Source organism: Echiichthys vipera (assembly GCF_963691815.1).
Source record: "Echiichthys vipera genome assembly, chromosome: 9".
In the NCBI taxonomy this organism is placed as follows: Eukaryota; Metazoa; Chordata; class Actinopteri; order Perciformes; family Trachinidae; genus Echiichthys; species Echiichthys vipera.
Genome location: NC_139834.1, coordinates 28285428 through 28299155, shown reverse-complemented (window position 1 = coordinate 28299155; position 13728 = coordinate 28285428). Strand labels below are relative to the sequence as shown.

The 13728-nt window shown below is 44.9% G+C and overlaps 1 protein-coding gene across 5 annotated transcripts in view; it reads right to left on the bottom strand.

The window, feature by feature from the left end:
- The window catches only part of tns2a (tensin 2a), a 63229-nt gene extending 50603 nt beyond the window's left edge, over window positions 1-12626 (bottom strand). For 4 of the 5 annotated variants that reach the window (XM_083920067.1, XM_083920069.1, XM_083920068.1 and 1 more), the window contains exon 1: window positions 12414-12626. In XM_083920067.1, the coding sequence (XP_083776193.1) occupies window positions 12414-12542 (129 nt within the window). In that variant the 5' untranslated portion in view covers window positions 12543-12626. Of the gene's footprint in view, window positions 1-4438; window positions 4550-12413 lie in introns of those variants that run through there. The other variant, XM_083920071.1, reaches the window with a different exon arrangement.
- Window positions 12627-13728: the final 1102 nt, after the last annotated feature.

The window sequence follows — 13728 nt, the reverse complement described above, 5'->3', positions numbered from 1 at the left end:
GCCGAAATGGGTTTTCTCAGGAGGGTGGCTGGAGTCTCCCTTAGAGAGAGGGTTCAGCCATCCGTGAGGAACTTTGCGTTGAAAGGAGCCAGTTGAGGTGGTTCGGCCATCTAGTAAGGATGCTCCCTGGGCGACTCCCTAGGGAGGTGTTCCAGGCACGTCCAGCTGGAAGGAGGCCTCACGGAAGACCCAGGACTAGGTGGAGCTAGGTGGATCTCATACTTAGTAGACTGCAATAACAGGGGACATTATTTGGTCCTTAAATAATTTACAGACGCTCTGTAACCCTCAGTTTCAATTCAAATGCCCTGAGTCTTCTTTTTTTTATGACATGAACAGGAGGCCTCGGGGATGACCCAGGACCAGGTGGAGAGATTATATCTCCACACTGGCCTGGGAACACCTTGTGATCCCCCAGTTAGAGCTGGTTAATGTGGCCTGGGAAAGGGAAGTTTGGGGTCCCCTGCTAAAGCTGCTGCCCCCGCGACCCGACCCCGGATAAGCGGTTGAAGATGAGATGAGATGAGATCTTCTTCAGACAGAAAAGTGGTAAAACTAAGATCTGTTCAAACACAGCACTGCAGCATTGTAGAAATACTGGGCTTGGACCGGCTGGGACCTGGATGTAGTACTTTGACTTTAGGACCAGATTAAGCATCTCCAGTGGAGCACCTCAGTGCCTTGCTCAAAGGCAACAGTGTTTGTTGTCGCCCAGGTTTTTCCCAGAAAAACAGTTTTTTTTAAATCACAAACTCCTTTTCAAATCTGATCCCAATGCCGGCTGACCACCGCCTATGCTATCTGCATTATAGTTCACATAGGAGAAAAACTGCTAATGACCACACTGTTATCAAGAAAGGAAAGGTCCCAGAGGTTACACAATGTTATCTTGTTGTTAATGCATAGCTGTTTTCCTCATGTTACAAAGCAGGATAGGAACTCCGACAGGGGGTCATGATACAGAGCCAACACTAATTGTCGGATGTATGAACCACGCAACAGCCATCAATCAGTGTAGGCCTGAATACACACACCTCCAGTATGGTGGGAAAAGTGTACATTGAAACACACACATTCACACACTCAACCATAGCTTGTCATCACAATCTGAGAAGGCTGAAATCAACAGCAGGTTTGTGTTACTACTTTTCTATAACATGGCACCAGTATTTGATCACATTGCACTATAACTCAGCTAGAGATGGTCCTGTTGCATTTTTTTCCTTCCCGATACCGTTTCCGACACCAAAACTTGGTTATCTGCCACTATTGAGTACTGGTCCGATACAGTGTGTTAAAAAAATACATTCATTCATCTTCAACCGCTTATCCCTGTCGGGGTCGGAGCCGATCACAGCTGACATCGGGCGTGAGGCGGGGTACACCCTGGACAGGATGCCAGTCTATCACAGGACACATAGAGACGAAAAGAGACAGACAACCATTCACACCTACGGGCAATTTTTAGAGTCATCAATTAACCTAACACATGCATGTCTTTGGACTGAGGGAGGAAACCGGAGAACACCCGCGCAGACACAGGGAGAACATGCAAACTCCACACAGAAGGCAGAGGCACTACTTTTAAAGTAGATTTCTTTCCGGGCTAAATCACTGCTAAATATCAGCATTTCAGACGTAATCTGAAGCATACCTGATAATGGTATCGGACCAAGTTTGTTCGACATGTGTCCATTGCACGACAAAGCGATGTGTTAAGGAAATAATGGCCAGGGGAGTCAGTGCAGCTGATCCAAATCACCTCTCTGGCTCTTGTCACTGACTTTGGCCTACTCAGATACAGCTGGGATACAGCTGGGATTTCACTGAGAATGTTACTTGAGAAACCGGTGCAGACAGATGTCCGTCCTCCACAGAGCTGGGTCTGTCTGACGTTCCTGTCTGTTATAGGGAAGGTTTTCGTTGCCACCGTACTCTACGGGGGAATTGTTGGGTCTATGTAAATCATAAATAAGTCATAGAGTGTGGTCTTTACCTACTCTGTAAAGTGTCCTGAGATGACTTATGTTGTGATTTGGCACTATAAATAAAATTGAATTGAATAGAAATGCAGCAAGTTGCTTTAGAAATTCCATCCATCACCAACATGTAGGCCTATAGTAAGTATAGTCACTCATACAGTGCAGTACAGTGACGGTAGTACTCCCTCTCTCCTGCATTTAGCCACAAGTTCTCATCTACACACATCGTATTACTTCTAATTCAGATGTAATTACAAAGTTGTGTGCAGGTGGTGGAGGATGAATGGGGGAGAATTTCTTGAATTTGGGGGAAATGTGGTCACTGAATGCATTTTGTTTGAACGCAGTGATGGAGAGTTTGGTTCACAGACAGAGACTTCTGTTTCTTTAATGGGGTGGAAAGTTTGGACAAGGTGACTTCAGTTCAGACCAATGCCTGTTAGCAGCTGAATAGGCTTCTAACTTACACGTACACGTAGGCAAGTGTGTCACAACCTACCGTCTAAACCAGGGGTCTGAAACCTTTACTATCAATAGAGTCGTTTTGCCCCCTCTTCCACCAGATACAATGTGTCTGGAGCCGCAAAACATATTTGATGTCACAGCTTATAAAGGTTTATATATAGTCACTGTTGATATTTTATTCCTATAAGGCTTATTTCTCACCACATATCAAGCATACAGGTAAGCCATCATCATCATTGTCTCATCTCATCTTCAGCCTCTTATCCGGGGTTAGGGTTTAGCATGGGACCCCAAACTTCCCTTTCCCTGGCCACATTAACCAGCTCTAACTGGGGGAGCCAGAGGTGTTCCCAGGCCAGTGTGGAGATATAACCTCTCAACCTGGTCCTGGGTCTTCCCCGAGGCCTCCTCCCAGCTGGACGTGCCCGGAACAACTTCCTAGGGAGGCGCCCAGGGGGCATCCTTACTAGATGATCCTGAACTACCTCAACTGGCTCCTTTCATAGCAGAACCCATTTCGGTGGCTTGTACCCGCGACCTCGTTCTTTGGGTCACGACCCAGCTTTCATGACCATAGGATGTGAAAACAAATGAATATATGAATATGTCCACAAAACACTATTTTCCTTCAAATGTTTTTATTTTTATTGGGGGGTGGCGGTAGCTCAGTCCATAGGTGACTTGGCTGGGAACCGTAGGGTCGCTGGTTCAAGTCCCTTTGTGGACCATGTATGGAGCTTGAACTGGTGGCTGGAGAGGTGCCAGTTCATCTCCTGGGCACTGCAGAGGTGCTGTTGAGCAAGGCACCGCACCCCCAACTGCTCGGGGCGCCACTCACTGGCAGCCCCCTCGCTCTAACATCTCTCCTTAATTGCATGTATAGGTGCCTGTGTATGATTAATAATAAGAGTGAAAAAAAAATTAATTTCCCCTTTGCAGGATAAATAAAGTAATTCTTCTTCTTCTTCTTCTTTTGAAAGTACCACTACCTTTCCATGAACCATGTGGTCCCCGCCTATAAGCTTTTCTAGCTTCCTTTGGGCGACCCATTCACTTTACCCAATTAACTTTGTAATACCAGCTGTATCATATTATAACATGTTTGAAGTGGTATTTGTGAATAAACTAAACTAAACTAAAACAATTAAAAAATAAATAAACCTTTCACGCGCACACGTGCTCGTGAGAAACACGCTCTTCCCTCTAACATGACTTTGCGACATTAACAGTAAGTGAGGGGCGCTGACGCACTAAGGGGGGGGGGGGTGCTTAATGCATCATATGACTCCTGTGAATGTTCTCATTCGTCCAGGTCATCGTTATCCTCAAAGCAATTTCAGTCAAAAACAACTGGACTGGTTGTTTGTCTAGGAAGACGTTTCACCTCTCATCCAAGAGGCTTCATCAGTTCATGTACGCATCTGACCAGGCTGGGACTGGTCGGGAGAGGTGAAACGTCTTCCTAGACAAACAACCAGTCCAGTTGTTTTTGACTGAAATTGCTTTGAGGATCATATGACTCTATTCACCGCACTTGTGTCACTTTAATGGAGAGCGACGCAGCGAGCAAACTCTCCCACAACAATTAAATATTATTTATAGTGCCAAAGACACTTTACAGACTCTTACATAGACCCAGCAAGTCTGTAGGTTTCATTTTAGACCTACAGTGAAACAACAACTAAAAGAGTCAATGTTACCTGCACATTAAATCTGTCATATATAGTATATATGTAGTATGTTCTCTAAAGGGAGCAGCACAAGTCACAGCAGACATGGTTTAAAGTTATGGCGTCACTACACAAGGCGCATTCACTAAGTGCGCAACCGCACAGCCGACACATGAGAACTCAGCATCATAATAAGTCCGCATACTTTCAAAATCCTCCACACACACGCACGCACACACACGCTCACTGCAAATACTGTATCCGAGAAGAACCCGGTGGGCACTAACTTTCCTCCCAGGCTTGTAAACTTTGTGATCTTACCTTGTTCGTTTTCCCGCTTATCATATTCCCTGGTTTAAACGCTGCCCTTCATTCTGAGGAAGACCATCAATAACACGGCCTGCCACTGAGATCACTTGTTTTCTTTGCTCCGGTCCACCCTCCGCACAGGGGCTCAGAGGCGGAGCCACACTAAACTAAAAGTGTGTGTGGGGTGCTGTTACTGGAGTCCCTCCCCCCCCTGATTGGTCGGTTTCTGGAGGGGAGCGGAGGGATACTCCCTCTGGATTGGCTGGATTAAACACTGTAATGTTCTTAGAAAAAAAACTTCTGGTGTTATTGAGGTTCAATTCAATTTTATTTATAGTTTAAAATCATAACAAAAGTCATCTCAGGGCACTTTACAGAGCAGGTAAAGACCACACTCTATGACTTATTTATGATTTAAATAGACCCAATAATTCCCCCGGTGAGCACGGTGGCAGAGGATACCTTCCCTGGTGGGGAGGTGATGAATGCATAATGTGTTTTAGGATCACATACCTTTAGAGAATTCCTAAATAAATTCATGATGTGGCTGTGCAAAAATGATGGACACTTTAGTAGTCAAATAAAAATGTTAATTACTGTAATCAAATAACCACAGAATCAGTCATATCCTTTACAGCAAGGTCGAAATTACGGTATGATAGGTGGATCTGGGTGTTACTTTCTCAAAGAAACAAGAAATATAGTATGAGAGGCATTTGAAACCTTAGCATGTAAACACACACACACACACACACACACACACACACACACACACACACACACACACACACACACACACACACACTGATGTACACACACACAATGAAACATGTGACAATACAGTTTAGGCATGAGAAAGAAAAGTGGTTGATTTCTTTTACTTACTCTCTTCTAAAGAATTAGACCATTACATTTGACCACACACACACACACACACACACACACACACACACACACACACACACATTATCATTTCATTATCATGAGTACCTTGGTTGTGAATAACTGTTCAAAAGTCTCCACCTCATCTAAGTCTCAGTACCCCCTCATCTCTCACAATATACCCCCAACACACACAAACAGATTAAAGTCCCACTCCAGACATGTTTGAAAGTATGCTATGCTATGATAATATGATGATAATTAATATTTTCTTTCAAATGAGTGTCCCATAGACAATAAAAGAAGGGTTTGGAAGCACATCTGCTCTCTCTCCCTCATTGAGAAATTAGACAATTTAGAGCTGGGGTGTCCAGTCCTGCTCCTGGAGGGCCACTGCCCTGCATGTTTTAGGTTTCTCCCTGCTCTAACACACCTGAGTCTAATGGTTATCAAACCTGTGACGAGCTTCAGGGAGAAACCTAAAACATGCAGGACAGTGGCCCTCCAGGAATTGGACATCCCTGATTTAGAGGAAGAAAAGTAAAGTACATTTTCGAGTGGAGGGGGACTTTAACATGTGTATTGACACTGCTGCTGAGATGTGGGTTGAGAGCAGCATCTAGTGGTGAAACATAAGAAATGGGGAAATTCAATTTTACACACACACACACACACACACACACACACACACACACACACACACACACACACACACACACACACACACACACACACACACACACACACACACACACACACACACGAACACACACACACACACACACACATGCACAAACAGGACCTACCTAAACGGTATCTCATCATACTGATCACCTTTTACGCTTCTTCTCTTATATTGTCTGTTCGGATGCAGTGTTACAAATTAGACTGAAAACGTGAATAAAGCATATTTGCATTTACTTAAAAAAACCCACTCTGAGATGTTAATTATAATCAAAACAAGCGAAACGTCTCTTACATCCAACATGGTGATATAAATCTTTGATTCTTTGCCAAACGTTCTGTACATGCTTATGGTTGTGATTAAACTCTCTGTATGCCCATGTGTGCATAGACGTTCATGCGTTTTGATTTGCCCGTCTTAAATTGTTAGCCCGTAATTTTCCCCAGCCCCAGACTCCGAATTCACAGAGTAGTTTTTTCTGTGTGCTGCCTCAATCTCTTAGTCGCTTCCACATGTGTTAGATTGATGTACAGGTACGAAGGCCGTACAGTGTATCCCCCAAAAATCAGCGCGAAACGTGACTGTGAGTCACGGCGTATGCGGTAATTCTCCCTGAGCAACACGTGCGGTAATGCAGTCCATTCCTTTCTCTCATAACCCAAGAATTTCCGGTTCATGACAAAAAAAGGGGATTGATAGATGGGGGGGGACGGGACTTTGGGAACTTGAATTTTTTTGTGAAACTCTCGTCTCCCTTTCTTTTGGAACAAGCAGGGTGAGGGGGGAACGGGAGGGTGTTGAGGAAGGGGAGGGATGGATTAGGAAGCGGAGAACAAAATAGTAAGGTGAAAAAGGTAAAAGGAGGGGCGGGGGAGGCCACATGTGAGACTAAGAAAATACAGAGGGACCATGTGAGGCAGGAAGCTGGTGCTTGGGATTGGAATGAGGGGTTGAGTCGAGGAGTAAAGTGGGGGAGGGTCATGTTGGAAGAAAGATGGGGATGAGGAAAGAGGGGGACTCTTTTGCAGACACATGGAATGAATCCTGAATCAAGCATTTCTCTGCACTTAGACCCGCATCAAATGGCCGCGGTGGAACCCATAATGCAAGGTGCTTGCTGGGATGCCAGGTGGCTTTTTTTCTAGTCCGTCTCGAATCTAGAGCTTTGAGGAAGTGGAAGAACTTGGATCACACTTGGAGGTAAATGAGGAGGGGGGGGGGGCAGAGTGGGGACCAGGGCCAAGAGGAAATGAGGGGAGGAGGAGGAGGAGGAGGCTGGAGAAGGGGGCTGTGTAGTTTGACGAAGGATTGTGTGAGACAGCGCTACGCCACACACTGATAAGGTGCAGCTGTTGAAGGAGCGAGAGAGTGAGAAAAGCAGTGGGTGAGATAGCGATGACACCGTTGAGCGCATTAGCTGTGCCGATGAGTTCGATGAAATCCTTTCAGTCCCAAAGACGAGTTTTAAAACTTGGGCAAACGTTAAAGCTCGACATTTTTTAGTGTAGGACGATAAAGTATCATAGTTTGCTGTGAGGTGTTTCTTTTAAGGGCGGTGCAGGGATTTGTCGGGGGTTTTTGCAGACTTAGCCTACTGAGGGAGGAAATGGTTTATGTCTTTCCCATTTCCCTTGATCAGCTTTCATCTGCGTGCCCGCCACGCACAACAACAAGCATTCCTCAAATCCTACCCAGAGTTTGGGACAGATCATTGTTTTCAAGCCGCAGGAATCTGGTCAGCACCTCCCGTGTCTTGAGTTTTCAAGGGATTCATTTTTTTCCCCCTGATGTGCAGGCGTGTGGGAATTACTTATGTTTCTATGCTCTTCTACTCAGGTTTGTTCTGGATGTTGGTGGGGGGGCGGTCTATGTTTAAACGAAACCGTCAGTGTTCCTTCCTGTGTTGGGTGTGTGTTTGTAGTGAATGCCTGTGGCTCAAGGCCTCAGTATCGGTCATGGCCAATCTAAACTTTGTTGTTTTCGGAGAAATTACAGAGAAGCTAGACAAATACGTATAAAACCGCTGTCACAACGCCAGGTCTCTATGTATTTCTAGTCAACAACATTTACAGAAAAGAGCAGAACTAGGGGGATTAAACATGTCACTTTGTATCCTCGGTGGTGACAGATGGAGCGTCGTAGGATGAAATTAAACTTCTAAATCAAAGATGTCAACTAAAGGAAAAGTCAGAGGGTCGCCAAAGTCATTGGGATTAACCTTCTAGGGCACGCCCGCCGATAGGGGGGGACAAACGGGTCTGTTGTCCCGGGCCCAGGGTCGGTGGGGGGGGTTTCCTCATTAAATTATGGAATTATTATTATAATTATTTTTAAATAGGCCTATTTGTGGGGGGAAAAAATGTAATATTTGAGTTACATAAAAGCTTTCTTCCTGATTGTCCTTGAAATAGTGGTCAAGAAGCCCCCCCCCCCCCAACACAAAAATGGTTTGGCCACTGATCAAAATTTGATTTTGTCATTTGATTTGAACTTCAGTGCGCTCAAAATGTCCGGTCAGCACAGGTCTGGTGCTCAGAAAAGAAAAGAAAAGAGAAGAAGAGAAGAAGAATCTAGAGGACTTGGAGATTTTCTAAACAAATATCTAAAAAAAAAGGTGGTGACGGTGAAGCTGGGACTAGTAAAGTCAAAGTAGAGCAAGGTAAGAAACAGCGCAGCCAACGTTTAACGTTACCAGCCTTGAAACGTAACCTAACAGGCCAGCTAGCTAAACGTCCATATTCTAGGGTACAGTATAGCATTGATTCAATCCCTCCATTCCTGGAGTCGGTGAGAGAATAATCTTTATATTAAAACACATCAACCGAGATATTTCATTAATGACTCTCAGACTCGAACCACGCTTGGCTTTGGATGTAGGTGAATTAAAAACACATTTATCAAGATGCCTGCCAAAAATATTCAAACGCTTAACTTTCAATGCCAGTATGGTCTGTTTGTGATCATAGCACGAAAATGGAAAAGACCAGAAAAAAATCATTTTATGAGAAGAACACAACATTGAGGGTGGCTGTTTCATTACTTCTGTCTGAGGCTTGTCTACTTTCTTCTGTCCCACATGAATGCCGCATCATTCTCCGGGGCTCGCTGCTTTGTTTTTTTAAATAATACCATGTGAGCTGTCGAGTCTCTCCGGCAGACACTGTTTATTCCAAGAATCCATTTTTAAAAAGCTGTTTATTGATTCTCACTTACTCTCCACCAACAACTGTCCAAGAATCATTGGACAGTGAAGCAGCGGGGCGCGTTCTGAGCGTGCAGAATGACAACATGAAATCATAAAAGGCCGTGTGTAATCCAGTCATTAGCAACAATTGAATAATGATAAATCCATGATTTGTAAAATAACTCACAGAAACCATTAAGGACACTTGAGGATGTGTTTCGACCCCACCCTGATAACTAACTGCAGTAAATATAACTGCATCCTGCCTGTGAATGTTCTCATTTGTCCAGGTCATCGTTATCCTCAAAGTCCCAGCCTGGTCCTGGTCCTGGTCCAGTCCCAGCCTGGTTAGATGTGTACATGAACTGATGAAGCCTCTTGGATGAGAGGTGAAACATCTTCCTAGACAAATAACCAAGTCCAGTTGCTTTTGACTGAAATTGCTTTGAGGATACCGCATCCTACTCTTTGAAAAATGCCTCAGGATGATGAAATTCTCTGATTCGGACTCATAAAACACGGGACGTGATGTTGAGACTGTCCATTGTGCCAATAGATGGTGTGCACTCACATGAGATGTGCCGTGATGTTAAGAGTGGCATGGGAGATCTGTTCCTAAGGGTGGGGTTAGATGTATAATTTCGGGACACATCCTCAGTAGTGTTCCTTTGAGTCGACGGGTGTTTCGGCCTTTAAACACTATACGCCCTCATCAATGGTGGCCAGCTACAGGGTGATCAAGCCTTAGCTTGTGTCCCATGCCTAATCATTAGGAGTAGCCTAGCTGTAAAATGGCTAATATCCCCTCTCATAAGTAAAAAAACAGTAAATGAAAAAAGTCAAACGATGAAAAAACGTTCCTGTTTTCTCTACATATTATCAGCAAGTTATGCAATCACTGAGTGAAGCATGCGGAACATTATTTTCTGTTGCCAAGTATTTCCAGTAAGTCCTTGGCATGAGCCTGACTCAGTATGTATGGCATATGGGTATGTGTATGTTTGGTGTATGCCAGGATATAAATCCAAGCCATATTCTGGTCGGGTTCTCACTAGATGGTGCATCTTTTCATTCCAACCATATAAAGTGACAAACAAGTTAATAAAAAATGACCATAAGTAGAGGAGATGACATGTCCTCCTCTAGGATAATCAGTGGGATGGAACTGGTTCCCACACCCCTGCGGAGGGGTCGGTCACTGCAGGATGACGTCGTCCAGAGGGCTCCACATTCCCACGCTGCTCAGCATGTGATATGGAGCCACTGGGACTGTGGTGCAACCAAGCATGCATGTGCACACACACACACACACACATACTCGAGAACAAGCGCAGATGGAAGACGGCACACATGCTCATTTTGAAAAATGCATGTAAACACACTTGGATACTTCACACATCTGGATCCAAAAGCCACAGAGACTCAAGTCCGTGTGTAATCCGGTGTGATGTAAACTGGTGGACAGAGGTCAAAGTTCTCAGTGTTCTCTTCTCGACGGCTGACAGCAGTTTAAGACAGACGGCTATCCCGCCTCTGTTTACATGATGCTCATTCCCCCGGCAGTGCTGAGACCATCACAACAGTGCCATTGTGTCCGCACAGATGTGATCTCGGAGCTCGGAGATGCCATCGTCATCCACATCATCTTACAAATTAAGGCCAGACAAAACACACACACACGCACACACACACACACGCACACACACACACACACACACACACACACACACACACACACACACACACACACACACACACACACACACACACACACACACACACACACACACACACACACGAATACAAACAATCGCTTCTTTAAACTTCAGCCCTCCTACACAAGTTGATTAGAGCAGCACTAATACCACATAGAAATGTGCCCAAAGAAGAATGGGAGGTATGCTTATTTATTTTCGTATAACACGACCACCGACATCCTTTTGTTTCATGCAAAAGTAGCAACTCAAAACACTCAACCGTACTGTATAGGCCTGCAGATCTGGTCACAGTGCATATGTTGTCTAATACGTGACACTGCCAAGGCATCATACACCTTCTGTGGGAATGCAACACAATGAAAGATGTTTGGCTGGGGAATTCAAAATGCATGTACCACTAACACCCCAAACGTTGCCCGATATCAGACAGAATCGTCAGCTAGTTACACTTTGTTTACATCTTCAGTCCAACATTGTCTGCACTCTAAACGCTTTCCATGGGGTAGGCGAATTACATTTTTTGTAACCAATCACAACAGGCTTCCTGTCAGAGACGACTAACTTGAATGGCGATAAAAATAACTACATTGCCCTAATGGATAGTCCCGCTTGTTGGCTTGAATGTGTTTTCAGTTGAGAAACCGCAGTTTCGCAACAGGGTACCAGACCAACCAGCCAGCGGATAACAATGAATATAATGCCAGAATAAAACCAACATTTATATATATATATGAAGTGCGTTATGGCAATATCTGGGAAGACTCCATCAGCAGAAACAGCTCCTAAGTCATGTAAGAGATGTTCACTACGTCAGAACTAATCCAGCAAGGGTGCCCCCCCCCCCCCCCCCCCCCCCCCACCAACTCCTGTAAACAGAAACAGGGCACATAGAGACGAACAGGGACAGACAACCATTCACACCTACGGGCAATTTATAATAATTAATTAACCAACACGTGCATGTCTTTTGGATTGTGGGAGGGAACCGGAGAACCCGGAGAAAACCCACGCAGACACGGGGAGAACATGCAAACTCCACACAGAAGGGCCCCGGCCGGGATGTGAAGCTGGAACCTGAGGTGCTTACCACTACAACACCGTATTGCCCACAAAACTGTGGAGTCCCCCTTTAATTAAGCTATTGATAGTATTAATGTGGAAGCCATCAGAGACTCCATAAAAGAATACCACATGTCCATCATATATATATATATATATATATATATATATATATATATATATATATATATATATATACCTGTATATACTGTACATATATATATAAAAAGTCTTGGTTTTATTGTGGCATTATATTCCTTGTTAATTACTTTGGATTAGATGAACAGCAAAATAATACACATAGTTCCCTGTAATGTGCCTCTGATCAATAAATAACTAATAATAAAACCCTGACTACAAACACAAACACTCCTCATGGATACCCAAGTGGGTGCATATCAACATATGCATGCACAATGATAGTGAACATGTTTATCTAGAATGTCATCACACACTGACCTTTGTCAGCCTCATCCTGCCACTCTCGCTCCTCTCCAGACTCCTTCTCTTCAGAGACGAGTTTCTGACCACCGGCACCGGTCGCACCTCTTCCTCCGCGCACCAGTCTGAACTCAGGACGCAACCCATATAGATGGACGGGTCCTGGCCTCTGGACTTTTTCCTCCTCCTCCTTTCTCTCTTCTCTCCCTCCGTCCTCTCTCCAGTTCTCACCCTCTCTGTCCTTTAGACGAGCTCCAGCCTGGGCAGCTGTTTTTGTCAGCTGGAAAGGACAGGGAGGCCCTTCCCCTTTTCCTGGCTCTCGTTCAGCCCTGCTACAGGGACAGAGGGAAGGATACACTCTGCATGCTCTCGCTCCCTCCCCACCCCCCCACACCTCACACCCCGCCTTCTTTCTATACACTCTTTAAAAACACCTCTCTCGCCAACTCAGTCCTGCTGCAGTCACATGTGGACTCCCCATTTTTCTGCCTCCACCCCCTCACACTGCTCTTCTTTGTTTCACACACACTTTTACAAATACCCAAACTTTCTTAGACACACACTCCTACCTTACTTTTTCCCTCTTTTTCTAATAAATCATTCGGTCCCTCTTGCTACATCCCCGTCCCCTGGACTCTCACACACGACCCTCGACTCAGATGCAAATGCTCAAGGATCCTGAGAAGCTCTTCTTTATTTCTTCATTCCCTTCACTTCTTTTCTCTCCTCTTGTTGTTGCTCCTCTTCCTCCGTCCCAGTCCTCCCATCCTTGAGTCCTTGATACCCTTCCACCTCTCTCCCTTTCCTCCGGCTTCTACCTCTCCGCTAAGGTTGCCTCACTCTTACATATACAATTACCTCTCTGTTCTCACCCCCACCCTCCTCTCCTCCTCGGCGGTTTCCTGCTCCCAGATACAGGCAGTCTCTCCTAAGCCCTTGCAACACATTGTTGGTATTGTCTAGAAAACAACCAAGAAAACCAAACAGTGAGGGCAACTGTAAGGATGCTGGGCAAAGCAGTGATTCAGAGTGGACTGAGCCTTCCCTTGTTTACTAGGCAATAGCCTGTTTGTTGGGATTGCTAAACAAGGTCTCTTTCACCCCAGAATCCATACCTAACATGTAACAGATGATGTGAGAAAATGTATTACGGCACGTCAGACGTATCCATGTCATTGTTTTGATGAGTTCTGCCTGGATAATCAAGGACCATTCAAGCACAAAGAGGCCCTGTGCATTTTTCATATGGCTAAAGTGTGAAAAACTTTAGCATAGCTCACGTTTCTTTGCCTCACGGTCTCTATGCTGTTGTTTATTTCTTCTCCCTAGAGTG